We start from the raw sequence: 14,109 nt of genomic DNA, 5'->3' as shown, positions 1-14,109 counted from the left end.
CTCGTTATTCCAAGAAGAAGAAGACGAAGAAAACGAGGAAACCGTTAAAGTCTTCGCCGCTCTCTTTCCAAGTCCATTGACGTTTCTCCACCTGCTTTTACTCGTTCTTCGAAACGCATCATCATCATCAAAACGCAAAAGTCGTCGTCCAAAACGAGGTCCTTTTTGTCGTCTGTTTCTCGAAAAGGAGCTCTCTTCGTCGATGATCCTCCTCCCTGTCGCAACAAAGCGATGGTTGTTGAGAGGAAAAGTCATCGCCATTTTATGACGCACAATGCAATGAGGACGATGATGCCGACGAGTTGTTTGTATCGTCCTCTGCATCATTTTTCCGGTCGTCGACATAAAGAGCAGCCTCAAAAGCGTGAGCTTCTTTGCTGGTTCTCGTCGTCGTTTACGTCGCGTATCGTCGACAGAAACAGAAGAAGAAAACGGGGAAATTCCGAACGACAAACTTCGTCTGCGTCGTCTTCCTCCTCTTCTGCTTCTGTCGATGATACACGTGAACTCCACGTTTTGACGTTCGATTTGGACGATACCGTGTGGCCAACTCTGCCAGTAGTCACCGCGGCGAACGAGAGTTACATCAAATGGCTTCAAACTCGAGTTCAGAACTTTCCTGAGACGCGAGTGATGAACGAGTTGATGAAAGGCATTCGAGAGGAAAGGGAGGAGATGTTTCGGATGCGAGGAGAAGAACACGTGGTACGTTTTACTTTTCTGATTTGTTGTTCTTTATTTTGTTAACCTTTTCATTCTCTCTCTGATGATGGTTGTTCTTATTTCTCGCAAACGCAGGCGTTATCGTACGCTTCGATCCGAATAGCGGCGGCGGTGAAAGCGATGACGACTTTGTGCGACGTGTGCGAGCACGATGCGATTGGTATGGCCGCGAGAGGGTACCATTTAAGTTGGATTCCAACAAGAAATAGCACGGGCGGGAAGTTGTTATTTCCCGGGGTGCGAGAGTGTTTAGAGACGGTGCGAGAGAGGTACCCGAGGTGCGTCATCGGGAGCATTACGAACGGATTAGGAAGCGCGAGCGAAAGCGGATTGAGAGAGTTTTTTGATTTCGAAATCAGCGCGGACGAGTTGATCGATAAGGAAGGCGTGAATGGAGACGTGGCGAGGAAACCGAGTCCGTGGCCATTTCGAAGGGCGCAGACGATGGCGCAGACGTTTATGCTCGAGAGCGGAAACGCGAACAGAGCTTCCGACGACGGGGTTATTTCTTCGTTGAAAATAGGAGACCATAAACTAGAAAGAGCTTATTGGGTGCACGTCGGCGACGACGTCTTGAACGATTGTAAAGCAGCTAAAGATCATTTGAATTGTCGCACGGTTTTAGTTCGAGACGTGAACGTGGTGAAATACGTTTCTGGCGGCGGCGCGCCGTGGGCGGAACGGCCCGAAGCCGTCGAAGAAGCCGAGAAGAACAAAGCGCTGTACGTGGACGAAGAAATCGTGAGCGTCGGAGATTTGCCGGACATTTTAGGGAAATGGTTCAATTAAACGCAACTCGCGGAACGTAAGGTTTGTAGTAGTGAAGTCACGTAGTACTTTTCATTAGCTGTGTATTTGTGTAGCACAAAGTAGTATTTATTACAAACAAAACAACCGTATCATTTTTTCTTTTAATTTTGCTTTTCTTCGGAAACACGTTATTAGACTTCTACAACACCGCGGTAGTACCGAATAAATCAACTAGAATAATAAGAATATACTAAAATAACGCACGCCGATAAAGCAATCACGTTGTTTAAGCTCCGAGAAGCTCAAAATCGTCCACTTTATCGTTGTACGCCATGACTTTACGTCGAATTTTCGAAGTGTCGACCCACGTGACGAAATCTTCCATGTTTCTCGTGACGTGGTAACTCGGTTCTCTCACCACGTTTGGGCCAACTCTGACGTGTCCTTGTTCGATAAATGTCACCGCTTCACGTAAGGTTTCACTCATTTTTAAGCGAACCATGACAACCGATAACCGTCTTCTCAAAAACGACGACGTCGAGAGCTTATCGCACAGCGTCAAAGACTTTGTGCTCGGAATAGCTCCCATGCTATACAGCTTGTCTAAAAGCTTCTCCGTCATTTCAACTCTGTTAGGATCCCTCGGATCGATTTGCCGCAATAAGTTGGTCAACTTCGTAACCATGCCGCAAACCTTGTTCAATTCCTTGTACTCCTCGCGATCTTGCACGTGGTATCTGCGAATAACTTCCAACTCGCGATGGTTGTTTTCGCTCTTCCACTGCAAAAAGTTGGTTTTCTTCAAGAGCTTGCGCTCGTGATGTTTCAACTTTCTCATATTTGTTGTATTTTTCTAATATATTCTTCTTATTAATCTATTGATGGTATCCGTCACCGACGCGTGTTGTTGTTGTTGTTAATGTTGTTGTTATCGTCGTCGCGTCCCCGAATCAAATATCCGCGCAAAATCGATACTATTTAATCTTCTAAAACTCTATCTATTATGAAACCTCTTTCTGTTTTCAAAAAGAGACTCTCTGATATGTGATGTAATAATAAGAGAAGAAGATTACTTCGATCTCATGCGCATCTTTCTGCGCTTGCGTTTCAATCTGCGGGTGCGTTTTTTCTTCCACTTGGCTGTATGTTGAAGAGAGAATTTTTTTTTGTGGTCAGTCAGACATCCAAAATAGGTCTCTTTCGTTGTTTTTCTTCTTGCGTGATGCATAAACCGTCGTCCTAAACCGCAATATGCGCTTGATGATAAAACACAACACGCGCCATCGTAACGCGCGAGACTAATACTACTACTTGGCGATCCTCGTTTCTTTCGCGCAGAACATTTTCGCGTTTTCCGTTCCGAAGAGAAGAGACAAATAGCGCGTAACTTTTTTCTCTCCCATTTCTTTCTAACAAAGAGAGAACGACGAAAATCGCGCGCAGAAGCGATGATGAGAGAGAAAAAAAGCCGCCACTCGCGAACACCGCAACACAGAAACGTTTACTTAAACGCGCGGAGACGAAATAGTATTCCTCGCACGTAATAAAACGTTTTGCGTAAATAAACAAACAAACGAGAGAGAGAGAGAGAGAGCGTACCTCGCATCGTGTCTTTGCGTAAAAAGTTGTGCGGAAAGGGGTTTTCCAAGAGCGAAAAGAGAGAAAAGAGAGAAAAGAGAGAAAAGGAGAGAGAATTACTTTGTTATGAAAAAAAGGTAGTTTTTCTCCAAACCCTAAACCCAAACCCTAAACCCTAAACCATTTGCGTCGTAGTCGCGCAAGCGAACCACCACGACTCCAGAACCAGTAAAGGAGGGTGTCACTCAAAGTATACTAATGGGCGGAAGCGGATTTCCACTGGACCACGTCCTCTCGGACAACGTGGACGAGTTCACGTGCAAAATATGCTCCGAGTTTTGCGAACAACCCGTCGTGACCTTGTGCGAGAACAAACACATCTTTTGCCTCGCGTGTTTGGACGAATGGTTTCGAAACGGAGATAGGAAATGTCCGACGTGCCAAGAACAAATGAAGTACGGGACGGACGCGAGGTACGAAACCTTGAAAGAACACTCGCCGGTTTTATCTCGCGTGTACGAGAAAGTGCGCGTGCGGTGTCCGATGGACGACGCGTGCGATTGGATCGGTTCGTGTTCGGAGATTACGAGACACATGACATCCACCGATGCGCATAAGAAGAAGACGACGAGTAAGACGAGTAAGACGAGTAAGACGACGACAAAAACGACGACGAGAGGTAATAGCGACGCAAAAAAAGAGGAGAACGACGATACCGCCGATGGTTTACAGAAACAAGCGTTGAATAAATTCGAGGCGAAGCAATACCGCGATGCCGTGCAACTGTGCTCGAAGTGTTTATCGATAGATAAAGACTCGGCGAAAGCGTTACACTTGAGAGGCAGATGTTGGTCGCAACTGGGAGCGTTCCACGAGGCGATTAAAGATTTTAAGGAATGTCAAGCGGTGGCGGAAGATGAGGAGAATAACGAGTACGCGATCACGTGCGCCCAATCGTTGATGGGTATGTACAGAAAGACGGGCGATTACGAAGCGTCCGTACTCGCCGGCGAGGAAATCTTAAAGAGAGGATTGAAGATCGAGGACGAAACGCTCGAGGAAGAAGTCGCACGAATCGAAACGCTCGAGGAAGAAGTCGAACGAATGCGGTATGTGCTGCGGACATTTCAAAGCGCCGAGGAAGACGAGCGAGAGAAACGATACGCGCAAGCGGTTGAGAGATACGCGCACTTATTGGAATTAGATTGCGGGGAAAGGTGCGAAATCGCCCGCGCGAGATGTTTGCTCTCGCTCGGAGAAAATTTGACGCAAATCTTAAAATTTACGTTAGATGCGATTCGCAGAGATGATTCGAGAGTAGATATGCACGCGTTGAGAGGTAGAGCGTTGTGTTTGACTGCCGATGGCGATTTTGAAAACGGAATTAAGTTTTTCAAACACGCGTTGACCCAAAATCCAGACGATACCAAAACCATGCGTCTGTTCAAAGACGCGAAGAAGATAAAAGTGTCGTTGGAAAACGCGCGAGCGGCGCATCAAAACAGAGAATTTGCGCAAGCGGTCGAGTCCTTCACCGAAGCGCTCGAGTCCACGGAATTTATTCCAGAAAAGAGTCCCGTATGCGCTCGAATACTCGTGGAAAGAGCCAATTCGTATTTACGATTGAACGAAGCCGAGAAGTGCGCGGCTGACGCACGAAAGGCTTTATCCGCCGTAGACGATTATAAACCCGCTTATTTCACGCTCTCGAACGCGTACTTAAAACTCAAAGAGCCGAAAAAAGCAAAAGATGTGCTCGAGAATTTGCAGAAAATTCTTCCAGACGACGCGGAAACAAAGGCTCGAATAGAAAAATGCAACTTTGAGGTGCGCAAGCTGAATCGATGCGATTATTACGCTCTGTTAGGCGTGACGTCTTTAGCGTCTCCGATTGAAGTGAAACAGGCGTATAAGAAAAAAGCGATGGAGTATCACCCGGATCGTATTCCAATCGACGCCACGGACGAAGAGAAGAGTAAAGCGGAAACAAATTTTAAGCTTTTAGGTGAAGCGTTGGAGATATTAGAAGACGAATTAAGCAAGAGATTATACGATGAAGGGTACGATAAAGAAGCGATTCAGGAGAGAGTGGAAGCCGCCAAGAGATCCGCGTTTAACCGACAACACTCTCACCACGGTGGATGCGGATCGCACCATCATTAACGTAACGTAGTATTAGACAGTTAGAAACTCTATATTATATACAATTGACTAAATAAATGTATCTGGTAGCACCGCGTCTATCGGATATTGTTGGACAAGATAAACACTTTAAACAACATGGAAAGAAACGAGGCGAGGACGATGGACAAGAACAAAAACGCCATCTTCTTCCTTTTTTCCGACATTTCCTCTTCTCCGTATCCAGCAAACAAACTCTCGTCGGCGTCGTCGTCTTTTCCTCTCGCGCCCATTCTCGGCATCGTTTTCGAGCGTCGCGCGCTTTTTGTAAAAGACATACTCCCGCTCGCTCGAGATTCATCCTCTTCTTCTTTTTGCGAATTCGCCAACGCGTTCGATTTGCGTTCAACCACCGTTTTTACTTGCTTCTTATCGTCTACGAAATACTTTTCCGAGTATTTCGCGAAATATTTCGGGTACTGCTTTCTCGTTCTCTCGATGCACTTTTTGTGATGTAACCACCTCTCCTCGTTCGTTAATATCTCCTCCGCCGAGAGCGCTTTCCCCGGGTACCCTTCGCCTCCTAAACATTCAGGAATATCCTCTTTCTCTAATCCCCACGCCTGTTTCATCGCTTTTTGTAAACTCGATCCAGTCATGACAAACTTCATCCTCGCGGATTCGCTCATGAACAACTTCCCAAACGTAAATAACGCCATCACAGACATTGGAGCGTTCGCGATGACAAATCTCGAAAACGGTTCTGGGTGGAACATCGCCGCTCGAAACGTATCCGCCAGTCGAGCGACGTTTTTCTTCGTACAACTCATGAGGGATAACTTTTTAACGTCCGCGATGAAAATTGGCGGCGTTTGTAACTTTTTATCTCGCGGTCTCGTCCTGTTCGGTTGCGCTATCGTCCACTCGTAAAAATGATTCAACGCGAGCCAACAATCGGGAGCGCTCACGGAGAGTAAATCTTTAAACGCCTCGGTATCTGGAAAAGATAACACCAACGCCGCCGGATGTGAATCAGAAGCTTCCACGAACGTGAACGCGCGCATTTTGTGCGCGACATCTCTGGACAAACGAATCCGTTCGATTTGCGAGTCCAGCTTTGGATGCATAAAATTCGTGGTGATTGGAAACCGTTTCAGAAATCTCGTGTTCACGTACGCTTTCAAATACGCCAACGCGCCTAAATGCTGCGAATCGGAGATGTGCTTCATCCCAAACTCAATGCTCTTGTCTTTAAACTTTGAAAACACGGCGCCTTGACACCCGTCTAAACATCGATAGAGAAACATTTCGCACCGATCGACGTAATCTCTTTCATCCATCTGTTCGTTGCCGGAATCTATATTCACGCCTTCGAAGAAATTGACGCAGAAGTAAAACAACGGATGGTTCATGTACTCGCACCCGAGACCTCGTATGAGTTGTGCCATCCGCTCTTCTTTCTTTTGCATCTTTCTCGTGTCCGGTAAATGTAGCGCCGCGCTCTCTGACTCGTCTCCCGCCGCCGGCGCGCTACTGTCCATCGATCTCCTCCTCGCCAAACCACCCCCCGAGTCCTTCCCGCCGCTACCGCTACTCACTCGCATGTGTTTCATCACAAACGCGTAAATCGCAAACGCTCTCGCCGACGTCCACTCGTGATCGTCCCACGGTTCTATTTGCATTTTCACTCTCTGTTTTTTACTTCCGCCCGGCACTTCGCCTTCAAACCACACGGACTCGTTATCCTCCGTGCGTTCGTGAAACGCCAAAAACCGCCCCTCGCAATCTCCGCAGTACGATTTAAACGCGCTCAAATACGCCTCGTTCACTTCCGTCTCCTCTGGCCATTGAGGAAGAAGAGCACCACCATTACTAAACGCGTTTTCGCCGCTCTCCTTTTCGAAAATGGTCTCGTATTTTTTAAACAATACGGAGTTCATCGGTCGTAAAAATGAACTCTCGCATATTCTTTTCGTTTCCTTTTCGAGGAGAAAATCGTCGGTTATTCCGTTTTTGTTCGTCTTCTTCGTTCGTTGTTCTTGTTGTTTTATCGTCGGAGATATCAAAGACGACGCTGAATCTGCTTGTTTTAGCGGCGATCTCGATCTCGGCTGCTCTTTTGAGAGCGCGTTTGTCTTCTTTGTCTCCTCCGTATCGCCGACGACGGGGACGATGCCTTTTTGACTCTTCCTCGACCTTTGTTCCCTTTCGTCGTCGGCGTTTTCGCTTTGCGCGACATCAACTCCTTCTCGAACAGGCTTGGACTTGCAGCAGTTACCCATTTCGTTACTTTGACGATGATGCGTTGGTTTTGGCGCAAGTTTAATAAACGAGGACGACTAAGTTTATTACGTGTGATAACGTTTTATGCGCGCGAGATGAGAAAAAGTGAGGAAAGCGCTTTCGAGAGAAAACAAACAGTTGAGTGATTTTTACTACTCGCTGTACTACGAGACGCGCGCGCATGCGCGTTTCTTTAATTACAAAGCATTAATTATTAGTATTATTAGTATTACCGCTCGAAGAGTCTTTAATCTTTTGCGCGAGCGAGTACGCGACTCTTCGTTTTACGCCCAAATCTTGGCTCACTTTCCGCGCGGCTTCGGAGACGGAGAGCCTTTGGTTTTCCGCGCGTTCGAGGAGTAAGTGACGCAATGTTTTTTCGAGGAGTACTTTTGCGGTGTTTTTGTCGCTTTCGTCGTCGTCGTCGTCGTTTGTGTCGTCGTCATCGTTTATATTTTTGGGCGCGACCTTTGTCGCCAAAGTCTTCTTCGTCGACGCGGACAAGTCGGAGCTTTCGACGAGCAACGTAATCTCGCCTCTCGCTCGGCCTTCTTTGGAGAATTCTTCCAAACACTCTTCGCACGTGCCCCGAAAGAACTCTTCGTGTCGCTTGGTGAGTTCTCGAGCGACACACACGCGCCGAGGAGGCGATTTGGAGTACACCGCCGCGACGTCTTCCAACGTTTTTACCAACTTGTGCGGAGACACGAAGAACACCAACAAACTCGTCTCGGACGTTAAACTCTCTAAAACTTTCACTCGCTCGTTTTTCTTCGCGGGAAGAAACCCACAAAATCTATACCCGTCGTCGCATTTGAACCCGCTCCCGATGACTGCGGTCGTCACCGCGCTCGCGCCTGGAATCGGCACGACGACGCTCTTCCTCTCTCCGCCGCCGCCGCCCCCATTCGCTTCTAAAACTAAATCCACTAAATCCTGCCCTGGATCGGACACCACCGGCGCACCGGCGTCGGAAACCAACGCAATCACCTCCTCGTCTTCGTTCCTCACGATTCGATCTCTCAACGTTTCTCTCTGCTCGTAAAAATTGTGCGAGTGATACGCGAGCAACTTCTTTTGTTTTCCTTTCGATGACGACGACGATTGAACGCCCAACAGCGTCAACAACTGTCGCGTCTTCCTCGTGTCTTCGCACAAAATCAACGTCGCTTCGTTTAGGATTTTCAAAGCGCGAATAGTTATGTCCTCGAGATTCCCTATCGGAGTAGACACGACGTAAAATCCAGGCGCGATGGGAACTTTCTTTTTGTTCGAAGCACCAAACTGAAGCGAAGCAGCAGCTTTGAAAAATTCCACATCGTCCTCGTCCAAATCTTCGTCTGAGTTATCATCATCAATCATCTTCGAACCATCAAAATCGCCAATATCATCGTCGTCGTCTTTTCGTTGCTGAGGAACCGTCCTCTTTTCGTCGTTGTTACGCGTCCTCGTTCTGCTTCTGACGAACGCACTACATTTTCTCACCCGAGGGTGTTGATTTTTCCCGACGATGAGAGGAGGAGGAAAAGAACACCGGAAACAGCAGAGTTTGGGATTTGGAGGAGGAGCGAGTGGTCGCCGCGAAGAAAAGGAGGAAGAACGCGACCACATCGACCGTCTCTCTTTCTCTCTTTCTTTCCCGCGTTTCTGGGAGTACAAAATAGTGGGGTACCTTTAACGTGCCGAATTGAAGTTTCTCCCTTCTTTGCTCTTCTTCTTCTTTTTGGCGAGAAACGTCTTTTTTTTTATCAATCCAAAAATAGAAAAAAGTCAAACGACGAAAGATATAAAAAAAATAATATTTTTAGTAAAATCGGAAAGAAGAAGGGAGAAAGAGAGCGTTAAAGAGCGCGCACTTGAGACGACGGGACGGGCGAGTACTCTTCTCGCGTCTCTCTTTCTGTCTCTCTCTCTCTCTGCGAAAGACCGACGAAAATCCGAGCGATGATGATGCAAAACGCGACGACGTAAAACCACCACCATTTGCTGCTGATTTGCTGAAAAAAAAGAGACGACAGACATGTTTCGGTGGTCGCACGAGCGCATGTGCGAGGAAAGAGTGCGAAGAAAAGTACTACTCGCGGCGGCGTCGTTTGATGATTCCCCAAATCGCGGAGGAGAGGAGAACAACGAAAAGATAAAGATGAAGAAGACTTATGAGAGAAGAAGCGGTGGGAGAACGGATGTGAGATCGATCGAAGAGATTAAAGCGGAAATCGCGCTCGTGGAGAGACAGCTGAGAGAGAAGAAAAGAGAGGAGGAGGAAGAAGAGGAGAGGAGGAAGAAGTTGCGAGCGATGAAGATGCAAAGCGATCGCGAAAGGGAGGGAAATCGGAGGTATCGTCGATGCGGTATTAATAACAGTGGTGGTGTCGACGCCGCCGCGAACGGTCTCGCGTGGATCGATCGTAAAGGCCCGGAGCCGGCATCGAGGGCGATGGCGAGACGGTTGTTGGAAACACTGGAAGAGAGATGGAGCGACGATGAAGACGACGCGTGTTCGTCGTCGTCCTCATCTGAATCTGGGTGTGAAGAAGATAACGAGGATGATATTTCTCTTGCTTCGAGGAGTCTCGTCACGTTTACATCGCGGAACAATACGTCAAAGAAAGAAGAAGGCGAGAATAAAACGAAACGTCACCATCAAAAATTGAAAATGCTGGAAACTATCGCGCGAGAAACGTCCCGGCAGATCCACGCGCAGTGCAGAGACCGCGGCGAGCTCGTCGATGCAGTTTTAGATCGATATCGAGATATAATAGACGTAAAAAATCAACAGATGGAAGAGATGCGCTTACAAAATCGAAGATTGTCTGCCATGCGAGATTTTGCAAACACGCAATCCGAACGCGACGGAGAGGAAAAAATTGCGTTGGCGAAGAGTTTAGCTGCCACGAGAAGAGAACAGAAACGCGTGCAAATGTTAAACGAAAAAATATCGAGCGAGTTTGCAAACGCCAAATTAAGATGGCAGGAAATATCGTCGGAGCGAAAGAACAGACGCGATTTAGAACGAGATGCTTTGCTGAAAGCGCAAAAGGAATTGAAACAGTTGAAAGAGACAATGTTTCGCGAGATTCGAGCGCAGACGATGGTTTTAGAGAAGAAGTTAGTGCACGCGTTGGACAGTCGCGACGATTCGAAAGAGTCGCTGAGGTACGCGGAGGAACGATTGCGTGTGGCTTTGGCGAAAACTCCGAGAGGAAAACCAGTTGATACGGATGCGCAAACGAATCGGCGTTGGATGAAGCACGTGATTGCGAATGGCGAGGACGGGTCGCTGCTTGGAATTGGTTGTGATGATATGGCAGACGCGAGCTTGCAAACGGACGCAGATTTGGTGATGTTGGGATGGCATACTCGTGACAACAATAACAACGACGACGGTATCGAGACAACTTCTGCGAGTATGAAGAAAAGAAGAGGGGATGGGCGAACCAACAGAAATGCTTCCGCTTCTTCTTCTTCTCCGAGCGCTGGTACAAGTTTCACTCTCGGTGGGTTCGCGAGGCTCATCCAAACTTCGAAAATAAAAGGTCGCGAGAAACCAAAGTCGTGGACGTTACGCACGGTTGCGCAGATTTATGCCGATAAAATAGCCGCCGAGAAGGATCAAGAGAAGCAGCAGCAACAACAACAACAACAACAACAGACATCGACTCATATCGGAGGCGGATCTCATAACGATCTCGCGAGTTTTGCGTACGAGTGGCACGTGCATCGGTACGGCTTGCGGCAATTGGCGGAAACAAACTGCTTGGATTTAATCGCTTCGTGCAAAGTTCACTCGACGTCGTCGCTGAAAATCAGACAGTTTGCGGCGTTTTGCGGACTCCTCGAATCGTCTACCTCCACTTGTTCTCCAAATGGTACTGTTTTAAACACGGACGAAAGTAATAGCGCTCACTTTGGCGGCGACCGGGATACGTACGATTTCTATTTGAAAGTACTCGACGCGTTGGCACCGAATGGTCACATCTCTTCACTATTCCCAGAAAACGAATCCGCGAACGGTAAAGCGATAAAAATTAGCGAAGTTCAAAGTAACACCGCGTCGGTCAAAATGATGAACTTTGACGATAGCGGTAAAGTGACGTTCTCACACGCGTGCGAAGCAGTAAAAGCGCTGCTGTTCCCGGACGTCTTGGTCAACGAGAAGACGAGCGCTCAATTTAGTAATAGCACTAGCAATAACAATAGCACTCTTCGATTGACCGAGAAGGAAAAGATGGACGCGTTAGCGCGAGCATTTCTCTTCCATCGAGGCGTAGAAGCGTCCTCGTCCTCGTCGTCATCTTCCTCTAGCAATGGGATCAAGAAAAAAGTAACTGGAACAACTGTAGATGCGGACGATGTCGTTTCGATTTTGATGACTGAACACGAGAAACGATCGAAACGGAATATGAGAGCTTTGATTGTATTGTTCCGCGCGATGAATTGCGAAGATCATGTCGGTGAAAGTATATCTACGAATAGTAGTCTTTCATCGTCTGGCCTGTCGAGAGAAGATTTTTACGCCGCGTTTCGAATCGCGAGCGATAGCGCGTTGACGGAATCAAACATACACGTGGCATGGAAAGAGTGCGTTAATATGTGTATTCGTTCATCGGCGATTGGCCCTGTCGACGCACCAAGCGACATCGGAAGGAAGAAAAAAATGACAAAGAAGAAAAACGCGAGAGGAACTAAACTGAGCAAACAAAGGAAGACGGCGCATATCGGAGAAGATGCCATGATTTCCGAAACAGTAGCGGCTTCGAACGAATCCATCGTCGATGTAGATGCATTAGTTCGCATTCCCGACCACGTTTTCGTCAGCGTCGCTAAGAAGCGTTGCTTCCTCGGAGCGTTTGAAATTCAATACGAAAAACGTTCTCCTCGAGGCATCGAAGAAGTCCAAGAGGAACAAATCGCCTACGAACATGTGATAACAACGAAAATCACCGCTGAATCCGCGTATTACGACTCTTTCGAAACCGAGTGTCGCTTTTGCAAAGAACTCTTCGATCTTCACGACGACTTGAAATCCAAGTTCGATCCTCCGCACCCGTCCGCAACTCTCGACTCCAGCGCGATGCAAATCATCCACACCTCTCTCCTTCGTTGCGAAAAACTGAGGAATAAATACATTCGAGAGCAGCAAACGCAAACGCACGCGGGGCAAAACCAACAACAAAACTTCTCGCGCAAAGAGAAAACGTTCTTGCGAGCGCTCGTCCTCAAAGCGTTATCCTTGGAGTTGCAGAAAATCCAAGTGAAAAGACGAGGAGGTATTAAACGCGTCGGTGAATTAGTACGCGCCACGGTGTCGTTCAAGTTACGGAACGCGTTTCGGGAGCAATAATAGCATTGTAGTTATACGATGATCTTTGATTGATTGATTGATTGCGCGATAAAATTTTAGTACGAGCGCTTTTCCTTGTTGTTTCGTGTATTTTTGGTTTTGTTTTGTTTTTTGTCTCTCTTTTTCCTCCTCTTTTGCCTCCACACAAAAAGAAAGCATTGACTCTTCGCCTAGTAACGCGCACAAACAGACGCACTTTGCAAAGACGAAGCGACAAAGAGAAACGCGACTTTTTAAAAAAAGTTCGCGCGAAACGAAACGACTTCTCTTCGAAGACGTTTACAACCAGAGCGAATACTCTTCGCGAGACAGACGACGAGAAGGAGAAGCGAGATTACAACTGTAAAAAACGTTCGTCATCATCATCTAGACAGAAAAAAATAGCAGAGAGAGAAACACATTAAAATGGCTTCGAAACGAATCACCAAAGAGCTCGTGGTACGTTTTCGCACTCGTTTTGAGTACAGATAGCATTCGACCAAGTTTCTTTCCCGGAATTGAGAGACTTTGGCGGTCGCGTCGGTGTTTTTTCTTTTGATTTCGCGCGTGCAGACATTTTTCTTCTTTTCGCTTCTTTTCTTTCTTCGTCCGTTCGTCGTCGGTTCCTTCTCGAGAGAGACAAATTTCATCAACGAGAAGACGAGAAGACGCATCATGACGCTGACCACGAACAACAACAACGCGATTTTCCTCCTCTCGCTATGCATAACGAAAACGCACATTACAGGATTTACAAAAAGATCCGCCAACCTCTTGCTCGGCCGGTCCACGGTCCGAGGACGATATTTTCCACTGGGACGCCACCATCATTGGCCCAGCGGATAGTCCTTACCAAGGCGGTCTCTTCTTCGTCGCGATCCACTTCCCTCCGGATTACCCGTTCAAACCTCCCAAGGTGAATTTCAAGACAAAAGTGTACCATCCGAACGTGAACTCGCACGGGAGCATTTGTTTGGACATTTTGAAAGAGCAGTGGTCGCCGGCGTTGACGATTTCGAAGGTTTTGTTGTCTATTTGTTCGCTGCTGTGCGATCCGAACCCGGACGATCCTTTAGTGCCGGAAATCGCGCACATTTACAAGACGGATCGACCGAGGTACGAGGATTTGGCGAGGGAGTGGACGAGGAAATACGCGACGCTCTGATATAGCATACAACGAATTTGAGAGACAAGAAGATGGAGAGAAGTAGCACAAAGAGAAGCGCGCGATAAAAAGGAAAGATTTGGCGAGAGAGAAAAAGACGGAGAGAATATGCACCCCTCCTTTCTGTTATATTTAAGTAAAACGACGTAATAATAGAACAGATGTG

At 47.4% G+C, this 14,109-nt stretch overlaps 8 protein-coding genes across 8 annotated transcripts; 4 read left to right on the top strand and 4 right to left on the bottom strand.

The window, feature by feature from the left end:
• Positions 1–231: 231 nt before the first annotated feature.
• On the top strand, positions 232–1,512 carry Bathy04g04490 (predicted protein; the record flags this gene model as incomplete). The annotated part of the gene is made up of 2 exons (XM_007513577.1): positions 232–705; positions 799–1,512. 2 exons carry the CDS (start codon positions 232–234, stop codon positions 1,510–1,512), a joined length of 1,188 nt encoding a protein of 395 aa, XP_007513639.1.
• Positions 1,513–1,759: 247 nt separating this feature from the next.
• Positions 1,760–2,311, bottom strand: Bathy04g04480 (U3 small nucleolar ribonucleoprotein protein IMP3; the record flags this gene model as incomplete). The annotated part of the gene is made up of 1 exon (XM_007513498.1): positions 1,760–2,311. One exon carries the CDS (start codon positions 2,309–2,311, stop codon positions 1,760–1,762), a length of 552 nt encoding a protein of 183 aa, XP_007513560.1.
• A 231-nt stretch (positions 2,312–2,542) lies between these two features.
• Positions 2,543–3,079, bottom strand: Bathy04g04470 (unknown protein; the record flags this gene model as incomplete). The annotated part of the gene is made up of 2 exons (XM_007513683.1): positions 2,543–2,613; positions 3,073–3,079. The coding sequence occupies 2 exons, from the start codon at positions 3,077–3,079 to the stop codon at positions 2,543–2,545; spliced, it is 78 nt and encodes a 25-aa protein (XP_007513745.1).
• A 230-nt stretch (positions 3,080–3,309) lies between these two features.
• On the top strand, positions 3,310–5,214 carry Bathy04g04460 (ion channel putative; the record flags this gene model as incomplete). The annotated part of the gene is made up of 1 exon (XM_007513537.1): positions 3,310–5,214. The coding sequence occupies one exon, from the start codon at positions 3,310–3,312 to the stop codon at positions 5,212–5,214; it is 1,905 nt and encodes a 634-aa protein (XP_007513599.1).
• Positions 5,215–5,291: 77 nt separating this feature from the next.
• On the bottom strand, positions 5,292–7,454 carry Bathy04g04450 (predicted protein; the record flags this gene model as incomplete). The annotated part of the gene is made up of 1 exon (XM_007513784.1): positions 5,292–7,454. The coding sequence occupies one exon, from the start codon at positions 7,452–7,454 to the stop codon at positions 5,292–5,294; it is 2,163 nt and encodes a 720-aa protein (XP_007513846.1).
• Positions 7,455–7,662: 208 nt separating this feature from the next.
• On the bottom strand, positions 7,663–8,817 carry Bathy04g04440 (tetrapyrrole methylase family protein; the record flags this gene model as incomplete). Its single annotated transcript, XM_007513741.1, has 1 exon — positions 7,663–8,817. The coding sequence occupies one exon, from the start codon at positions 8,815–8,817 to the stop codon at positions 7,663–7,665; it is 1,155 nt and encodes a 384-aa protein (XP_007513803.1).
• Positions 8,818–9,475: 658 nt separating this feature from the next.
• Positions 9,476–12,799, top strand: Bathy04g04430 (predicted protein; the record flags this gene model as incomplete). The annotated part of the gene is made up of 1 exon (XM_007513714.1): positions 9,476–12,799. The coding sequence occupies one exon, from the start codon at positions 9,476–9,478 to the stop codon at positions 12,797–12,799; it is 3,324 nt and encodes a 1,107-aa protein (XP_007513776.1).
• Positions 12,800–13,204: 405 nt separating this feature from the next.
• Positions 13,205–13,943, top strand: Bathy04g04420 (predicted protein; the record flags this gene model as incomplete). The annotated part of the gene is made up of 2 exons (XM_007513428.1): positions 13,205–13,237; positions 13,527–13,943. 2 exons carry the CDS (start codon positions 13,205–13,207, stop codon positions 13,941–13,943), a joined length of 450 nt encoding a protein of 149 aa, XP_007513490.1.
• Positions 13,944–14,109: the final 166 nt, after the last annotated feature.

Source organism: Bathycoccus prasinos (genome assembly GCF_002220235.1).
Source record: "Bathycoccus prasinos genomic : Chromosome_4".
Taxonomy (NCBI): domain Eukaryota; kingdom Viridiplantae; phylum Chlorophyta; class Mamiellophyceae; order Mamiellales; family Bathycoccaceae; genus Bathycoccus; species Bathycoccus prasinos.
The sequence above is the reverse complement of the archived record's forward strand: the minus strand, read 5'-3'. Positions and strand labels throughout refer to the sequence as shown.